Source organism: Trichomycterus rosablanca, chromosome 20 (genome assembly GCF_030014385.1).
Source record: "Trichomycterus rosablanca isolate fTriRos1 chromosome 20, fTriRos1.hap1, whole genome shotgun sequence".
NCBI lineage: Eukaryota > Metazoa > Chordata > Actinopteri > Siluriformes > Trichomycteridae > Trichomycterus > Trichomycterus rosablanca.
In genome coordinates, this window is record NC_086007.1 from 22,642,582 (window position 1) to 22,661,639 (window position 19,058).

Below are 19,058 nucleotides of genomic sequence, written 5' to 3' on the forward strand. Positions count from 1 at the left end.
TCCAAAGCTCTACCCACTAGGCTACCACTGTCCCTCATGGCTCATGGTATATACTGTATATATACACACACACACACACACACACACACACACACACACACACACACACACACACATACAGGGGTTGGACAATGAAACTGAAACACCTGGTTTTAGACCACAATAATTTATTAGTATGGTGTAGGGCCTCCTTTTGCGGCCAATACAGCGTCAATTCGTCTTGGAAATGACATATACAAGTCCTGCACAGTGGTCAGAGGGATTTTAAGCCATTCTTCTTGCAGGATAGTGGCCAGGTCACTACGTGATGCTGGTGGAGGAAAACGTTTCCTGACTCGCTTCTCCAAAACACCCCAAAGTGGCTCAATAATATTTAGATCTGGTGACTGTGCAGGCCATGGGAGATGTTCAACTTCACTTTCATGTTCATCAAACCAATCTTTCACCAGTCTTGCTGTGTGTATTGGTGCATTGTCATCCTGATACACGGCACCGCCTTCAGGATACAATGTTTGAACCATTGGATGCACATGGTCCTCCAGAATGGTTCGGTAGTCCTTGGCAGTGACGCGCCCATCTAGCACAAGTATTGGGCCAAGGGAATGCCATGATATGGCAGCCCAAACCATCACTGATCCACCCCCATGCTTCACTCTGGGCATGCAACAGTCTGGGTGGTACGCTTCTTTGGGGTTTCTCCACACCGTAACTCTCCCGGATGTGGGGAAAACAGTAAAGGTGGACTCATCAGAGAACAATACATGTTTCACATTGTCCACAGCCCAAGATTTGCGCTCCTTGCACCATTGAAACCGACGTTTGGCATTGGCACGAGTGACCAAAGGTTTGGCTATAGCAGCCCGGCCGTGTATATTGACCCTGTGGAGCTCCCGACGGACAGTTCTGGTGGAAACAGGAGAGTCGAGGTGCACATTTAATTCTGCCGTGATTTAGGCAGCCGTGGTTTTATGTTTTTTGGATACAATCCGGGTTAGCACCCGAACATCCCTTTCAGACAGCTTCCTCTTGCGTCCACAGTTAATCCTGTTGGATGTGGTTTGTCCTTCTTGGTGGTATGCTGACATTACCCTGGATACCGTGGCTCTTGATACATCACAAAGACTTGCTGTCTTGGTCACAGATGCGCCAGCAAGACGTGCACCAACAATTTGTCCTCTTTTGAACTCTGGTATGTCACCCATAATGTTGTGTGCATTGCAATATTTTGAGCAAAACTGTGCTCTTACCCTGCTAATTGAACCTTCACACTCTGCTCTTACTGGTGCAATGTGCAATTAATGAAGATTGGCCACCAGACTGGTCCAATTTAGCCATGAAACCTACCACACTAAAATGAGAGGTGTTTCAGTTATTTTGTCCAACCCCTGTATATATATATATATATATATATATATATATAGAGAGAGAGAGAGAGAGAGAGAGAGAGAGAGAGAGAGAGAGAGAGAGAGAGAGAGAGAGAGCTTAGATATACAGTAGATATACACACACACACACATGCACACACACACACACTGATAGCTGATCAGAATGAATTAAAGGTAGGTGAAATTTAATTAAAGTGAAGTGAGTTCATGTCGTGGAGTGCCCTCTGATTGGTTAATTGCTCTCTAATTGACTCGCCTTTGATTCGCCATATAAGGAGCGTTACATCACGCGCGAAGTGCGCGCCAGTTTTAGCAGGCTGACGTAGGGCCGCAGAGATCGCGGGGAGGGAGGGGCGGCGGTTTGAGCAGAGTGGGCGGGGCTACAGGGGCCGTCGGTTTCACTCAGACAGCGAGGAACAGCTGCAGAGCCGAGCACCGTCCCTCACTCATCACTGCTGGGCTTCAACACTAAATTATACTTTAATATACACACAGATATAACTGCACACTTTCATATAGACCGTAGACTCAACATTAACACATTCAACATGGTCGACCGCGAGCAGCTGGTTCAAAAAGCACGACTAGCTGAGCAGGCGGAGAGATATGATGATATGGCAGCAGCCATGAAATCGGTAAGTCAGTCAGTTCACTTTAATTTACGTTAGCCAGAATAACGGTCACTTCTCTAATACAGTTACTGGAACCTCGGTGTCTCCTTCTAAGCCTCTTAGCGCATGTGTGATGCTCTGCTTCGGTCCGGGTTTATCAGGGAATGCACAGACAGTTCAGGAAGCAAATTATTTATAAATATTCGAATAAAACGTTGTGTGTCAATAAGAGCAAACAGAGCGGTTTAACGGACAGCATGTATTGTTTGTGTGTGTGTGTGTGTGTGTGTGTGTGTGCTGCTTGGGCGGTGCCTCCTGTACTGACCATCTTACAATTAAATGAATGAAGCCACCGGACAGCAAATGTACAAGCAAAAGTCTTTTAAACCTTGACTTTAAGATTTACTTCTAAAAAAAGTGAACATTATATCTTATTTAAATGCTTTAGGTCGGGTTGCTTGTTCGTTAGCAGCTCTTTCATTCATTGCTCGTTCAGATAACGTTATCTCAGGAACCGTCCACATCTGGCCTCGCAGACAAAAGAACGATAATTTTACACTTTCTTCTGTCACGTTTTTATTTTTATCAGGATAAAATTGGTCGAATAGTATCTGGCAAAACGTTTTTCTGAATAACAAACGCTGTCGTGTTCGCGTGTTTCTTTATTTTGTATTTTTTCCTCTCGAATCCAACGTTGGAGGCGGTGGGAATTCTTCTCGAAGCTTCTATCGCTGTCATATTGCAGTGGGGGCCAGTACTCCTCCTTTCATTCATTATATATCTAAATTCAATCTATATATATAATTAAATTAAATCTTCATATATAAAACCTACTCAGTGCATAACGTAATGTTGCCTTTTAATTTAATAAGCCAGTAATGGCTCTCTCCTTTCATTCATTCATTATATATCTAAATTAAATCTATAACTCTGTGTGTGTGTATATATATATATATATATATAAGCCAGTAATGGCTCTCTCCTTTCATTCATTCATTATATATCTAAATCTATAACTGTATATATATATATATATATATATATATATATACATATATATATATATACAGTGTATCACAAAAGTGAGTACACCCTTCACATTTCTGCAGATATTTAAGTATATCTTTTCATGGGACAACACTGACAAAATGACACTTTGACACAATGAAAAGTAGTCTGTGTGCAGCTTATATAACAGTGTAAATTTATTCTTCCCTCAAAATAACTCAATATACAGCCATTAATGTCTAAACCACCGGCAACAAAAGTGAGTACACCCCTAAGAGACTACACCCCTAAATGTCCAAATTGAGCACTGCTTGTCATTTTCCCTCCAAAATGTCATGTGATTTGTTAGTGTTACTAGGTCTCAGGTGTGCATAGGGAGCAGGTGTGTTCAATTTAGTAGTACAGCTCTCACACTCTCTCATACTGGTCACTGAAAGTTCCAACATGGCACCTCATGGCAAAGAACTCTCTGAGGATCTTAAAAGACGAATTGTTGCGCTACATGAAGATGGCCAAGGCTACAAGAAGATTGCCAACACCCTGAAACTGAGCTGCAGCACAGTGGCCAAGATCATCCAGCGTTTTAAAAGAGCAGGGTCCACTCAGAACAGACCTCGCGTTGGTCGTCCAAAGAAGCTGAGTGCACGTGCTCAGCGTCACATCCAACTGCTGTCTTTGAAAGATAGGCGCAGGAGTGCTGTCAGCGTTGCTGCAGAGATTGAAAAGGTGGGGGGTCAGCCTGTCAGTGCTCAGACCATACGCCGCACACTACATCAAATTGGTCTGCATGGCTGTCACCCCAGAAGGAAGCCTCTTCTGAAGTCTCTACACAAAAAAGCCCGCAAACAGTTTGCTGAAGACATGTCAATAAAGGACATGGATTACTGGAACCATGTCCTATGGTCTGATGAGACCAAGATTAATTTATTTGGTTCAGATGGTCTCAAGCATGTGTGGCGGCAATCAGGTGAGGAGTACAAAGATAAGTGTGTCATGCCTACAGTCAAGCATGGTGGTGGGAATGCCATGGTCTGGGGCTGCATGAGTGCAGCAGGTGTTGGGGAGTTACATTTCATTGAGGGACACATGAACTCCAATATGTACTGTGAAATACTGAAGCAGAGCATGATCCCCTCCCTCCGGAAACTGGGTCGCAGGGCAGTGTTCCAGCATGATAATGACCCCAAACACACCTCTAAGACGACCACTGCTTTATTGAAGAGGCTGAGGGTAAAGGTGATGGACTGGCCAAGCATGTCTCCAGACCTAAACCCAATAGAACATCTTTGGGGCATCCTCAAGCGGAAGGTGGAGGAGCGCAAAGTCTCGAATATCCGCCAGCTCCGTGATGTCGTCATGGAGGAGTGGAAAAGCATTCCAGTGGCAACCTGTGAAGCTCTGGTAAACTCCATGCCCAGGAGAGTTAAGGCAGTTCTGGGAAATAATGGTGGCCACACAAAATATTGACACTTCAGGAACTTTCACTAAGGGGTGTACTCACTTTTGTTGCCGGTGGTTTAGACATTAATGGCTGTATATTGAGTTATTTTGAGGGAAGAATAAATTTACACTGTTATACAAGCTGCACACAGACTACTTTTCATTGTGTCAAAGTGTCATTTTGTCAGTGTTGTCCCATGAAAAGATATACTTAAATATCTGCAGAAATGTGAGGGGTGTACTCACTTTTGTGATACACTGTATATATATAAAGAATGTGAAGGAACCTACTCAATAAATAACCTAATGTAACCACATAATTCAATAAGCCATCAGTTCTGTACCTTCAGTACCTTAAAGTACTTCAATGGTCAATTTCTCTACAACTGTCCAGACATCCAGTGAAAGTAGAAACATAATGCCAAGGACACATGGATTTTAATCTGATCTATACATTGCACACACACTTAAAAAGTGCACACACAGTGCAGAGGCCCTCCCCGTCTCTGCCTTACCCATTGACATCATATTTATCCACCCAGGGTGTGCTTTTTTTCTTCGATCTTGTGATATCATACTCCCTGCATGCCACCCCTGATTGTCCCGATTGTGTAAAACGTCCTGCTTTCTTTTTAAACTTGGATCTCTGCGATCTAGACACACTGCACTAACGCATCCTGTATCCACAACTTATCTATTGAATCCAGTTGGCTTTGATAATCAGTTTGAAGTGACTATCGAGTCACACATACTCAGCACGTTTACCCTGGGATTTATCTGTGTCACGCCTTGGAGGTCTGCAGCATCGACCAGGCATGATGTCAGAAAGAACGTTCAGTCAATAGCCAGAAACGTGGCTACTCACACAGAACAGTGGTTAACCAGAGTGAAATCAAATTCTGGTTGTTATACTGTAATACCGTTTTGATCTTAAACAGGTGTATCAGCATATTTTTTTTGCATATGCCGCCAACCCACTTCATTTAGCTGAATGTATAGTGCAGCCATTTGTAGCAGATTATATAGTGTTGACCAGTAATAGAAAATGACAGTCTATGAATGAGGAATTGTTCATAGTCATAGCGCTAAACCCATCGCTTCAATCTGATACTTAAGTAGCCATGAATGAAATGACGATAGGTCAAAATGACCAAGACAAGCAAATGCAAATTCTTAATATACCCCATTTATGGTAAAATGAATGGGGTAGCACGCCAAGCAGAGCGTATAAGTGAGTAAAGAGAGTGAAGACTCCACCTTTAACATATGTGGGAAAATTTTCACTCCATAATAAATAGCGTTAATGAATTATTCATCAGCGTTTCTTAATGATTTAACATTAATCCTGAGTAGTCGAGGCATTTTTCCATCGCCGACTCATGCGCCATGGTAGTTGCACAGGACGTCCCTATAATAGACGATACTCTGCACTCCCACTCAGATAAAGGAAATCCTTACACTGTAATTGATCTGTGCTTGGATTGGCTAGTAGTTCATACCGAAAAGAAGCTAAACTGTCTAAAAGGTGCAGGGGGCGTAAACATGCACTATAGTATTGGGTCTTAATTAACAGACCTGTAGTAGTAGCTATAGTAGGATCTTTGGGTTCTTGGGTGGTGCAGGAGTGCTATCAGCCAGCCAGGGGTCTGACATGATGTGCTATGTCTGAGAGGAGTAATGACTGAAGATCTGTGATTGATTGGCACAATGTCTAGGGTATTTTTGCCAGTGTTTCGTGCTGTGATCCTGACCAGGATGAAGTGGGTAATGTAAAATAAAAAGTACTCAGCAGTCAGCAAAGACAATGAGTGATCATTTAAGTGCTAACAGGGAGGTGGGGGGAGCTGCGTCTTTTTATTCCACTTGTGTTGTGTGCTCCCTTATGAGCATAATTGAGTGCTAGAATAGGGTGGAGTGTCCTCAGGTGCTCGAGCGTAACGTGGGAGTCCACGTTAATCCAATCAAAAGAGCAACACAGCTGGTGTTCAACTATATATTCATTAAATCAGCCATTAAGTCAGTGATCTGTATGTTCATTTTACTTACTGGTAAAAGGTTTACGCTCATTTAGGCTGTATGTGGGAATCCCTCTCTGTTCCCCCCAGGTTTACTATTAGGTTGATCTATGCAACAATTAGGACAGTAATCTTACTCACGTGGGTGCTCAGGTGGCACAACGGTTTATTAGGCTAGCCCGCTACAGCAGAGATCTGGGTTCGAATCTCAGTGCCATGGGTCCACTGTCCAGCCTGTAGATAGAACGTGCATGTAGAAGAAGGCTAGCCGTAACCTTCATTTGGCCAGCTTGGGAATTACTTTCTTCTTACATGGCATATGCTAGCGTCATTGATTATCTAGTCATCATGAGCAACTGCTTTAATTTTAATCAGTATTGTAATCATTACTCACTCAGGTGGCTCAGCGGTAACACACGCTAGCCCACCACTGCTAAAATCTAGCGTTGGCCAGTTGGGTGTCCACACCAACATGAATGGCTATTTCTTGGGAGGGGTTGTGGTTGAACAGCCTAGCCATTGGGAGGTGCGCTGTCAGTGCTGGTCCCAAGTTTGGATAAAAATAAGAGGGTCGCGTCAGGAAGGGCATCCTGCCTAAAAACTGTGCCAAATCAGGTATGTGGACCAGAATGATCCGCTGTAGCAACCTTTAAATACTGGAGCAGCTAAAAGGAAAAATAATACATACAGATGACAAATGAATGCTTCATTATTTAAAAAAAAAAGAATTAAAATTGAGTACTCAAGTCCTTCTAATATCATCCTTAAAGCTTTGGGTATTGTTGGATAATGCTAACACATACAGACTCTGCATGTGAGGAATGCAAACATCCAAAGCATGATGGTGCTAATGCTTTAAGGCGATGCATGCCCTAATTTTAATTGCATAATCTGTCATGTCAGTTAAAATCACATATTTGCAGCATAAAATTGATCAGCACCTCGAATCAGAAATTTGCAATTGGCATTTCAATCCATCCCAAAGGTGTTTGTCACCAAATTGTGTCTAATGAGGAGAGCTGCATAGCAATGCTTCATGGCCGGCATCTCAAGAAGGAGAAATGGAAGACAAACATTTCAAACAATGAGCTTTTTTGCTTTTAACTTCATTTGCCTTTTATGGCTTTCTAATAGGTTCATTTGAAACTTCAAACACTTAATGTCTGGATCCTATAAATGTTCAGTTCCGTTCCAGCACAAGGTTCAGCTTTAAAGTTCAAATACGAAGGCCGCTCAGGTGGTGCAGCGGTAAAAACACATGCTGGAACCTGCCGGCTAGGCTGAGCGGCCACATGAACAACGATTGGCCTGTTGTTCAGATATGGGTAGGATTAAGCCGGATGGGGTCTCTCTCTCATAACTAATGCAATTACGACCTCTGCTGGCTGATTGATGGCGCCTGCACAGTGACGGGAAAAGAGTGCTGTCAGGGTGTGTCTCTCCGTACACAGTGCTGATCTGCACTGCACTCGTCAAAGTGTAGGTGATGAGATGCATACGGCTGCTGCCCACGTGTCGGAGGAGGCGTGGGTTAGCTTCGTTCTCCTCATTTAGAGCAGGGATCGCATTGGTGGAGAGGAAGCATGACGCAATCGGGCAATTGGACGCGCTAAAAGGGAGAAAATCAATAAATAAATAAAAAAGTTCAAATATGAATATTACTAACATAGAGCAATTCTTATTGTCCTGGTTAGCCTAGGGTTGCACCTTTTTTCATTATAATTTCGACCCCACAACAAGCTTGTTCACTGATGTGGGATTCACACTGCTCAGTTATTCTTCATAACTACCATCTGTACCAACAAGAAATCCTATCCGGCTTCCAAATATTTGTAATTTCCTGAGTTGTGTGGTTTAGTATGGCATGTCTAAAAGGTGCTTGACTGTAAAATGGAATCAGGCTCACAGATAAAAGGCTTTTTAGGTTGACAGGTTCCGGCAAATTGCCCTTCGGCAACGCGTTAATGCATCGCCTGTGGCCGAGAAGACAACCAGTTCTGAATCGATTGACTCGGGAATTCCGCGGGGACAGAAGCTTTTATGCGTAATGCTTTCTGAAACCAGACATGATACAGCACCCAGCATTCCCGGCTCTGGAATGATGAAATGAGTAGATCATGACTGAAAAGGCTGATTGTTTGTACATCTGTCGACCTGTTGTGTCTTTTTTAAACGCTTCAGCAGCTTTAATTAATCAAAAGTCGTTTCCTGCCTTGCACAGTCATTTTTTGATCCCTCATTATGAGGGATCTCTGAGGCAATCGCTCAAGATTTTTCAATGTGTTTGTTGTACGTCTAATTATTTATGTTGCACAGTGTCATCTTTGAGATATTAAATATTGAAAGAAAGATGCGATAATAATAAATTATAAAAATATATTAAAGAACAACTTACTCTGTATGTTCTTCCCTTGTCTGCGTGGGTTTCCTCCGGGAGCTCCGGTTTCCTCCCACAGTTCAAAAACATGCAGTCACGTTAATTGAAGACACTGAATTGCCCTATAAGTGAATGGGTGTGTGTATGTGTGTGTGTGTCTGCCTGCCCTGCGATGGACTGGCGTCCCGTCCAGGGTGTTACTCTGTGCCTTGCGCCCATTGAAAAGCTGTGATATGCTCCAGCACCCCCGCGACCCTAATTGGATAAGCGGTTAAGACAGTAAGTGGGTGAGTGAGAACATACTCTGTGACCACTTGATGCTTTTGTATCAAATTGCCAGATTTCCAAAGAATGCCAGAAATATAATTGTGTATTTTTGGGTGCTAGCTCACCACCACAGAGAGTTCAAGCTCCTGAGTTCATATCTTAGTGGTGCTGCTGACCTGGCCGGACATTTAACTTTCATTAATCGCCTTATTTTGGTTGGGTTCACATTAGGCCCAGTTTTACCCAGAAACACTGGACACAAGGTGCCAACCCAATGGGCTTTGGCCATTACCCCCTGTCTGACATAGCCAGTCATGCCTGTATAGACAGCTGACTGCAGCGCTGAGATTCGAACCAATGCTGTCTATGAAAAGGAAGGGGGGTGGTTGCATGGGGTTCCTTCTTACTGCCGCTACAACATCAACTGTCACCTACGGTCTGGTCAAGACTCCAGCAGGAGTAGTGAATTTAGGGCTTAGAGTAACACAGTGTTAAGAGCCTTGTTTAAGGGCCCAACACTGGCTGCATAGCAGAGCCTGGATTTAAACCTTCTTCCAACTTGGCTCTCCGACTGATAGCACAAAGTTCTACCCACTAGGCTACCACTGTCCGATGCAGTATGGCTATCTGAAAAACCAACGCTGGTAGGTGTGGGGGCAGAGGAAGTGGCTGGGGATTTGTAATTGGGAATTGGAGATGACTCAATAAAGAGACAGCAAAATGAAGAAGCCTGAAACAAGATGTAACTGTGAGTCTTCCTGGAAGCATTCAATTTGGAAACGAGATAAAAAGGTCATTTTGAAGGCACTCTGGCGACGCAGCAGGCTAATGCCCTAGCCCACCACTGAGCCCGCTGAGATCTGGAGCTCGACAGGACGGGCTCTCACACAAGACACAATTGGCTGTGTCTTCAGGGAGGGGTGGTTGAACGGGTTCCTCATTGCTGCTGCAAATGTGACCCATGCTGGCTGGTTTGAAGCTCTTGTACGAGAGATGGTTGATATCCCGGATAGCAGTGCGTGACTTTCCGTACCCCAAACTGCTCTGTGTGTGACTCCATCTCTGGCAGGTAAAAAGAAGTGGTTGGTGATTGCCTGATAGCAGCTACCCTCAGTCAGGGTGGGGGTGTACAGCGGCTGAGCAAGATACAGTGGAGGAATTGGATATGACGATTTAGTTGTGATGAACTGCTTGCTAATTAGCTTGCATGTGCTGCAATTTAATGCCTCTAAACAAGTTTATATTTCATTCATTCACATCCTGATCAGGGTTGCGGCAGGTCTAGTTTCTCTAGGAAACACAGGGCGCAAGGCGGGAATACTCTAAACAGGCCATCCCCATCTCGGACATAGCCGATCACGTCTCAGTAGAAGCCTGGCTACCTGATAGCACTGAGTTTCAGACCTGGACTAACACACACAGCACTAAGCTTAGCTCACACCATTGCTAATATATTGATGACATATTGCTCGGCAGGCAGATTTGATGTCAGGCTTAGAAAGCAGGTTGCTTGTAATGAATACCTCTGGCACTCGGGTGGTGCGACAATCTAACACACTAACACACCACTGCAGAGTGTTCACATTTATTTCACATCCCAGCAGAGCCACCGACCTGCTGGGATGTGACGTCTACACAAAATACAATTAACCATGTTTGAGGATGGGAAGGTCGGACAGGGTCTCTTTCCGCTGTGATATGCAATCTCCAGGTGGCACCTGCACAGGGGATGGGACCCAACACTGGCAGGTGATAAGAAATGGCCTCAGATTGGACACGTCAGTGTGTGTGGTGATGTGGCTCTGTTTAATCAGATCTGGGGGTGTGTATGTGGCAGCGGATTCACAATCTGGAATTGGAAATGACTCGGGGTATTTATTGGAGATAAATATAGGAACAGAAGGTGCATTAATTTTTTTTTAAAGAATCAAGAAGACCATGGGGTGTCCTTATTTCACAGTTCACTTGTCGGCAAGACGCATTTTTCCCACAATGCCACGGTTCTAATTTAGAATCAAAAGCAGACGCTTTTATCCAAAGCGACTTACAGTACTGTGACAGTATGCTGTCTAGGCTATTGAGGGTCTTGTTCAAGGGCTCAACAGTGACAACCTGGCAGTGGTGGCTTGAACCAGCGGCCTTTTGATTACTAGTCCAGCACCTTAACCACTATAATTAATTTGTCTCATTGGCGGCACTTTGAAAGCTGTAGCCTAGTGGTTAAGGTACTGTTCCCGTAATCAGAAGGTTGTCACTGTTGGGCCCTTGAGCAAGGCCCTTAACCCTCAATTGCTTAGATTGTATACTGTCACAGTACTGTAAGTTGCCTTGGGTGAAAGCATCTGCTAAAGGCCAAAAATGTAAATGTAGATGTAGTTGGAGTCGGAAAACCTAGTGAGCTGCCTTGTTGCCTACTGCCTACCTAGGCAGCATCGAAATAGAGAGGATTCTGAAAAGACATCCAACTTATAAGGCAGATTATTTAGACACACTACTTAGACACTGCAGTTTTTGCTTACTAAGCTAACACAGTTAGCCTCAGGCCATTCAAACCAATGGACTGAGGCAGCACAACCCGCTAGCATGCCAGCTAACATCTCCCTCCGTGTACCGAAAATGGTTAAACTGTCACTGACGAGCCCGGATTTGCAAATAGAAGACACTTGTGCACCTTTATACAAAAAAAAAAAAAAAAAGAATTGATTTACATTTTTGGGAATGCTGGGATTGCTCCCTCATTGCTTTGAAGTAAGGCCCCTTAGTAGGCAGCATTATAAGGCATCTAAGAATTCGGACAGCCTTCGTCTCGGGAGGGTAGGATGACGTAAAATGCGTCTATGTAGAGACCTCACTAGGTTTTCACACAAACCCAACAGGCGGTTTTGCCGGAAGTCAAACTGGCCTCAGAATCGCCACACACACCTGTCATGGGTCACGCAATCGCATCGCCAACATACATCCACCGAGAACGCAAAGCCACCGCGATGCCACCGTGATTTTAGTGGACATAGAACACAGCGCTCATCGTGGAGTTGACGGAAAGGTCAGGGAAAAGGTCAGGGTGACAGGTGAAGCAGCATGCAGCAGTCGTCTTAACTTACACTGCAGCTGCGCAGGGCCGTTGGTGGGTACATTTCGTCTCACACACACATAGGCGTTCACCCTACCCCCATCATCGGTACAGTCGCTCCCCAGCAACACGTAGAGAATACTCCACCGTACCTAACGAGACCATTGCCATGGAAACTAGAAGCGGTGCTTGCTCTCGCACATCTCTACGACTGCTCACCGTCAGTCTGACCACGGTGCAACTAAGGCGTGGCGCAACAAAGGAGTAGTAGTACGTGTTAGACAGAGGTGTATCATGGGGCGCTCGGGTGGCACAGTGGACTAATGCACTAGAACACCACCGCTGAGATCTGTGTACCATAGCCTGACTCACCCAGGCTTTCATGTTCTTCAGGGTTGTTATATTCAGGGGGATTTTCCTCACCACTGTTGCCCTCGGCTTGCTTATCAGCGGCTTTGTTCCTTTTTTCTATACATATACATGTGACTTGACAGTTGGTCGTGTCTGCAGGTGGGAAGGTCGGACAGGGTTCTTCTCTCTGCCACTATGACATGTCATTTCTGTGACTGGCTCAGCGACGGTCCATGCGTGGTTATCAGGCTTAGCAGCCAGAGCAGGCAGGTGCAAGTGGCAGAGGATTGCAACATGCAGCTGGGGAATTGGAAATGACTAAACTGAAGAGGGGAAAAGGGTCCTTAACATCAAAGTTGGCAGTGTATTTTGAAACACTTCTCAGTATGTCAGATTTAAACATATCCGATGTGGTACATTAATTCATTGATTATTTTATAAGCTAAAGGAACAATATAGATGAAGTTTGTGGGTATACAATTACTGACTGTTTTGTCACCCCCTGTACCCTATTTATTTTACCCTATTTTAACCAGATGTTATTTGGATTGCTGAGCCTTCACAGCACTACATTAACACTAATGTGGTAATGACATAGTAATGCGTGTTGTACTAGTATAAGTGTAGCAGGTGCAGCAGTGTTGTTGGGATTGTGACATCTCTAAACAATAAGAAACACGTTTTATGCTTCAGCTTGATCTTCCAGCTTGTTGCCTTCATATCACGGCAGGAGAATACAAACCCCAGGAGCTGTAGCGCTAATGTGCAGCACCTGATTCTGGAGCTATTAAAGCCCAGAGATCATCAAACCAAGCTCCGCCGGTGAGGTAGTCGGACGCCGTACATGCTTACTTTTTTTCTGTAGATGCTCTACCCACCGGGGTTCCAATCTCAGCGATGCTGTTGGCCAGCTGGGCGTCCACACACATAATTGGCTATGTCTAATAGGGGGGTGGCAAAAGCCCTGCAACGATAGATTACATTGCATTTTTGCCTTGCGCCCAGTGTTTTCTGGTGGAACTGGACCTACCGCGATCCTGACCAGGATTAAGCGGTTGATGTTAATGAAAAAGTGAAGTGAAACTGTGAAGTGAAACATACAGTGCTATGTATGGGCACTGTAAAGGAAACCGTTTGTCCTTCAGTCAGTTCCTAAAAAGACAATGTAGTAACATGAAAGTGACCAAATTCAATCCAAGCAAATGGGGCCCAACAGTGGCAACCTGGCAGTGGTGGGGCTTGTACCACTGATCTTCCGATTACTTCATTTGAGTCTATGTGAAAGCCTGCATGATAATGAATTGTAATTCAGTGGCTAGTTTTATTTGTTTCTTTTGGGGGGGGGGGGGGGCTTCATGCTTCCAGCGACGGTGCTAGGCTTCATGCTGTCTCAAATAAGAAAATACTAGTCCGTGGTTTCACACACACTCCTCTGCGGCCAGACTTTGACAGCTTGGCTAACCGACTGCTAACTGAATTGCCGTAGGATGGTTAGGTCTGCCTCGTAGTGCAGATTGACCAGTAGACGTGAGGCACTTGAGCGCTACACGAATGAAAAATGTTAAATTGCTAAACACAAACCTTAAAGTTTGAATTTCATAGCAAATTGCATATTACACGGGAAGAGGCTCGTGTCACGGTCCGTGATGCGATTTTACAGCTGTGAATTAGGTAGGGCCCTAATTGAGTTGATATGAAATTCAATGATTTTCATTAACTGCTTCATCCTGGTCAGGGTACTGATACTCCCTGGACAGGACGCTAATCCATCACAGGGCTTCAGCCATCCCTCTTCAGACATAGCCAGTCATGTCTGTCTAAAGATTCAAACCTGGATCTTAATGGATTTGGGTTAGAGTTATGGACCACTGTGCCATTCGTTAATTCTCTCTGTGCCACTCTGTGCTCTATGTGACCTCCCCGCTCTCAATCGCACAGGTCCCGGGACCAGTTCCGGAGTTCATATATTGCAGCGGCAGTGCGAAGAGACTCCATCAGACCTTCCCTTCTTCAAACGCGGCTACTGTGCTTATGTGGACCTGGCAGTTTGAACACTCCGCAGTGGTGTGCTAGTGCAGTAGACCGCTGTACCACCTGAGCACCCACAGAATTTGATATTGAGTCTTTATACTGTCATGTTTTGTTGATTGAAATACATAGTGAAGCAAAAACACAATTAGCAGAAGTTTCATTGTTCAGAATGTAGACGTTTGGGATGGGATGCAAATTTTGGTGTGGTGCGGGTACTTTGCAGATTCTCTACCTTTAAGCAGATTCAGCACTTGGACACTCAGTTTTTACTGCTTGTCGTTGTGGTTAAAGTTGAATCTGTCACTAATTTTTTCAGAGCGCCGCCAATAAGACGAATTGTTTATATGACACATATAGAAGTGAAGCACAGACATGGAGGAGACAATCTCATTCTCACTGGTTCACAAAACCCTGAACTGGATCATTCAAGCTTAAATCTAGCATGACGTTGAGGGAGAAAATACGACGCGGCGAGTAGTGAGGTGTGAAATGTGGAGACCGGGATTGCATTTCAGATAGCCAGTCTCCTCATCCTGGAATCACTCGTAGTGGCTTCGTAGCTCTTCAGTATTATTAATTTTAAGAAACAATAACGTTTTATGATGCCACTTTAATCTAGGCACAGCTAGCAGAAAGCAGTTTTGCTGCGTATCATCCGCTCAGCTTTGTGGTAAACGTAGCGCAAAACGCTTATCACGTGAAAGCTTCATGGGGGGGGGGGGGGGGGGGGTGTTCTTAAATCACCTGTTTTCTGTCTAAGAGATCTGTAGGTCCACTCTCAATTTAAACCAAGCGTCAGCAGTTAGAAATGATTGGCCGTGTCTGTCGATACCCAGAGATGGATTGGAGCTCTGTCCAGGGTATTGCTGGTATTTACATCCAGTGTTTCCCCGTGGAAGCGGAATCGCCTGGTGACCTGGTGACCTGGTGACCTGACCAGAATACAGTGGGTGAAAAAATGCATAGAGGGCTTAGTGGGTAGCACTCTCGTCTCACAGCAAGCAGGTCCTGGGTTCGATCCCCAGGCGGGGCGGTCCGGGTTCTTTCTGTGCGAAGTTTGCATGTTCTCCCCGTGTCTGCGTGGGTTTCCTCCAGGAGCTCCGGTTTCCTCCCACAGTCCAAAAACATGCAGTCAAGTTAATTGGAGACACTGAAATGCCCTATAGGTGAATGTGTGTGTGTGTGTGTGTGTGTGTCTGCCCTGCGATGGACTGGCGTCACGTCCAGGGTGTTACTGTGTGCTTTGCGCCCATTGAAAAGCTGGGATAGGCTCCAGCACCCCCGCGACCCTAATTGGATCAGCGGATAAGAAAATGAATGACCCTGGTCTCACCAGTGAGACATTGCCAGTATTTGGAAAGGAGCCTCCTGAAGTTCTCGAAGATACAATTATTAAATAACATTTACCACCGATTTATCGTGGTCAGGGTCGCAGTGGGTTCATTAGGCGTAAAGCAGGAAACACCTCAGACAGGTCGCCAGTCCACCCACAGTTTTTAGTAGCTCCAGTTATCCGGACTGCATGTCTTTGGACTATAGGAGGAAACCTGAGCACCCAGAGGAAACCCAAACAGACAAAGGGAGAACATGCAAACTACACAGAAAGGACCTTGGTCGCCCAGCTGGGTACTCAAACCCAGGCCCTTCTTGCTGTGAGGTGACAGCTCTTCCCACTGCGACACCGTGCTGCCCTATTAAACAATTAAATAGAAATAGTTGCAGGTTGACCAGAATGCAGCAGGAACAACAGTTACAACAAGCAACAAACTGCACCACCAGTTCCTAAACACTCACACAAGCTGAACTGGGTGCCAAAGGGGGGAAAAAAGTCTTCACTCACTGTAGGGTATGGGGTAAATTTGGCTGTATGCCTGATTGGCAAGATTCTTCTCACCCTTACATCATTCCTTACCTGGCACTTTCTTCATGGTTTTCGTTCCAGGTAACAGAGCTGAATGAGGCTTTGTCCAACGAGGAGAGGAACCTCCTTTCTGTGGCCTACAAGAATGTGGTGGGTGCCCGGCGCTCCTCCTGGAGGGTGATCTCCAGCATCGAGCAGAAGACCTCAGCCGACGGCAACGAGAAGAAGATCGAGATGGTCCGCGCCTACCGCGAGAAGATCGAGAAAGAGCTGGAGACCGTCTGCCAGGACGTCCTGAGCCTGCTGGACAACTACCTGATCAAGAACTGCAGCGACACCCAGCACGAGAGCAAAGTCTTCTACCTGAAGATGAAGGGCGACTACTACCGCTACCTGGCCGAGGTGGCGACGGGCGAGAAGCGCTCCACGGTGGTGGAGTCGTCCGAGAAGGCGTACAACGAGGCCCACGAGATCAGCAAGGAGCACATGCAGCCCACGCACCCCATCCGCCTGGGCCTGGCGCTCAACTACTCCGTCTTTTACTACGAGATCCAGAACGCGCCCGAGCAAGCGTGCCACCTGGCCAAGACGGCGTTCGACGACGCCATCGCCGAGCTCGACACCCTCAACGAGGATTCCTACAAAGACTCCACGCTCATCATGCAGCTCCTGCGGGACAACCTGACGCTGTGGACGAGCGACCAGCAGGACGACGAGGGCGGCGAGGGCAACAACTAAACGCCACTTCTCTTTCTCTCTCTCTCTCTCTCTCTGTCTGTGCAGAAAAAGCGATTAAAAAAGTATGGCCGGTGGACTTTGGCAAGCAGCTTTCGCCATGGTTTCCTCTGCAGCGGCAGGTCTTTATTTTTCCACGAATTCAAAAAGAAAAATATCGAGGGTTTGAAAAAAAAAAAAGAAAAGAAAAATACGGGAGGGGTTATTTGAAGTCTTATCTTAGCTAGCCTGAGGTGCGAGTATCCACAGAATCTATAATAGCTGAACCAGCCTCAGTCGTCTCGGTTCTCTTCGACGTTTTGCCAACACCACTGAAAATCGGTCAGTCAATCAGCCAGGAAGGGCGTCGTCGTTGGTTTGGAATGGCAGCCTCGCACTGCCGTTTGGACTGACCTAGTTCAAAAAGGGATGTAGGAAAACAAAAGTGGGTGAGCTGGGAAAAAAAACAACATACACACTTGAACGCAACGTCTGCAAAATAGTCAGTAATGGTTCCGGTATAGGTGCGAATTAGGACTATGAAGAAAAAAAAAACATGAAATTGGGAGGTTAGCCGTGTGTCATGTGATCGTGGTATATTTACCAGATTGATTATGGGGCCTCCAGAAGTATTTAAAAAAAATAGAAGTCAAGCAAAGCAGATATTGATATTGAATTTCAAAGCTACTGGAACCATAGGCTATTTTGAGAGGTCACTTGTGGAATAAAGGCAGAGACTTATCTGTGAAAAAAAATATAGAAAACAAACAGAAAAAAATATTGCAGCTTTGAAGTTTGTGGTTTACTTCTGTGTTTAATTTATTTTTGCACTTGCCAACTATACTGTTTCGTCAGTGTAAGAATTATAATGCTATCAATGATTCGATATTGTGCATGCTGGTGATGTATTTATACAATAGCTTGACTTTATTAACTTATACCTTGGATGTTATGTATTCCTCTGATTGAGAAGTAAAACAGGCTCGCTATCGGTTCCTCGGACCGACGGTTTCCTCTTCGATCTGCTCTACCGAGATTGTGATTGTTAATCCATCAATAAATCGATCTGTTCTGGGCGTCGCTGTCGTGACAAACGTCTGAAGTACATTTTCTTCTCTCTTCGGCTCTTTAGCTAGATGGAAAATTCAGAAAAACACCGCCGATCACTTTAACCGCGCACGTGTTTTTTTTCTAGCCAAACTATAGCCAAGCCACGGCATCGTGCAGCAACGTTTCCGCGTTTTGCTTTCCGCACTCGTTCGGCCCGTACGCGAGCGCTTTCTCTTGTCATGGTATGCACAACGCAGCGTGTACGGTTCCAGCTACGGTGGAGCATCAGAATCAGTGTATCTGTGACACTCAGAACATGGACCATTAACGTGTATTCGGCAGTATTATTTGTTCATTTCATATATTTTTGGTTATTTTATTATTTAAATATTTTTTCAACTTTTAGCTGTGTCCTGAGTGGCAGTTATCTTGAATGTGAATAATCATGTAGCAGTTGCACAAGAGCCTAAATCATGAGAAACATAAAACAACATAAATAAATAATTTAAAAAAAGCTGAAGTTGTCGTACATGTTGGTTCTTTCTTTCTTTTTTCTATTTATTTATGCATTTTCTCCCGATTTAGTGTAGTCAATCTGTTTTCTGCTGCTGGGGATCTCTGGTTGCTTTCGAGGTGGGTATATTGCTGCTCACTTCTCCAACAACCCTTTCCATGCTGTTCTTTAATGGTCAGGACCCCCACAGGACCACCACAGAGCAGGTATTATTTAGGTGGTGGATCATTCTCAGCACTGCAATGACACTGACATGATGGTGGTGTGTTAGTGTGTGTTGTGCTGGTATGAGTGGATAAAATATGCTCTGACGGAGTTTTTAAACACCTCACTGTCCCTGCTTGACTGAGAATAGTCCACATAC

At 45.0% G+C, this 19,058-nt stretch overlaps 1 protein-coding gene across 1 annotated transcript; it reads left to right on the forward strand.

Moving 5' to 3' along the window:
* Positions 1-1,791: 1,791 nt before the first annotated feature.
* ywhag2 (3-monooxygenase/tryptophan 5-monooxygenase activation protein, gamma polypeptide 2) lies at positions 1,792-17,228 on the forward strand. The gene is made up of 2 exons (XM_063017384.1): positions 1,792-2,020; positions 16,498-17,228. Exons 1-2 carry the CDS (start codon positions 1,934-1,936, stop codon positions 17,152-17,154), a joined length of 744 nt encoding a protein of 247 aa, XP_062873454.1. The 5' UTR covers positions 1,792-1,933; the 3' UTR covers positions 17,155-17,228.
* Positions 17,229-19,058: the final 1,830 nt, after the last annotated feature.

What these genes read in the sequence shown, in the direction of transcription:
- ywhag2 (XM_063017384.1), top strand. Translation starts at nt 1,934, where the DNA reads ATGGTCGACCGCGAGCAGCTGGTTCAAAAAGCACGACTAGCTGAGCAG. An exon ending in TGGCAGCAGCCATGAAATCG is followed by an intron (nt 2,021 to 16,497) that starts GTAAGTCAGTCA and finishes TTTTCGTTCCAG; the next exon opens with GTAACAGAGCTGAATGAGGC.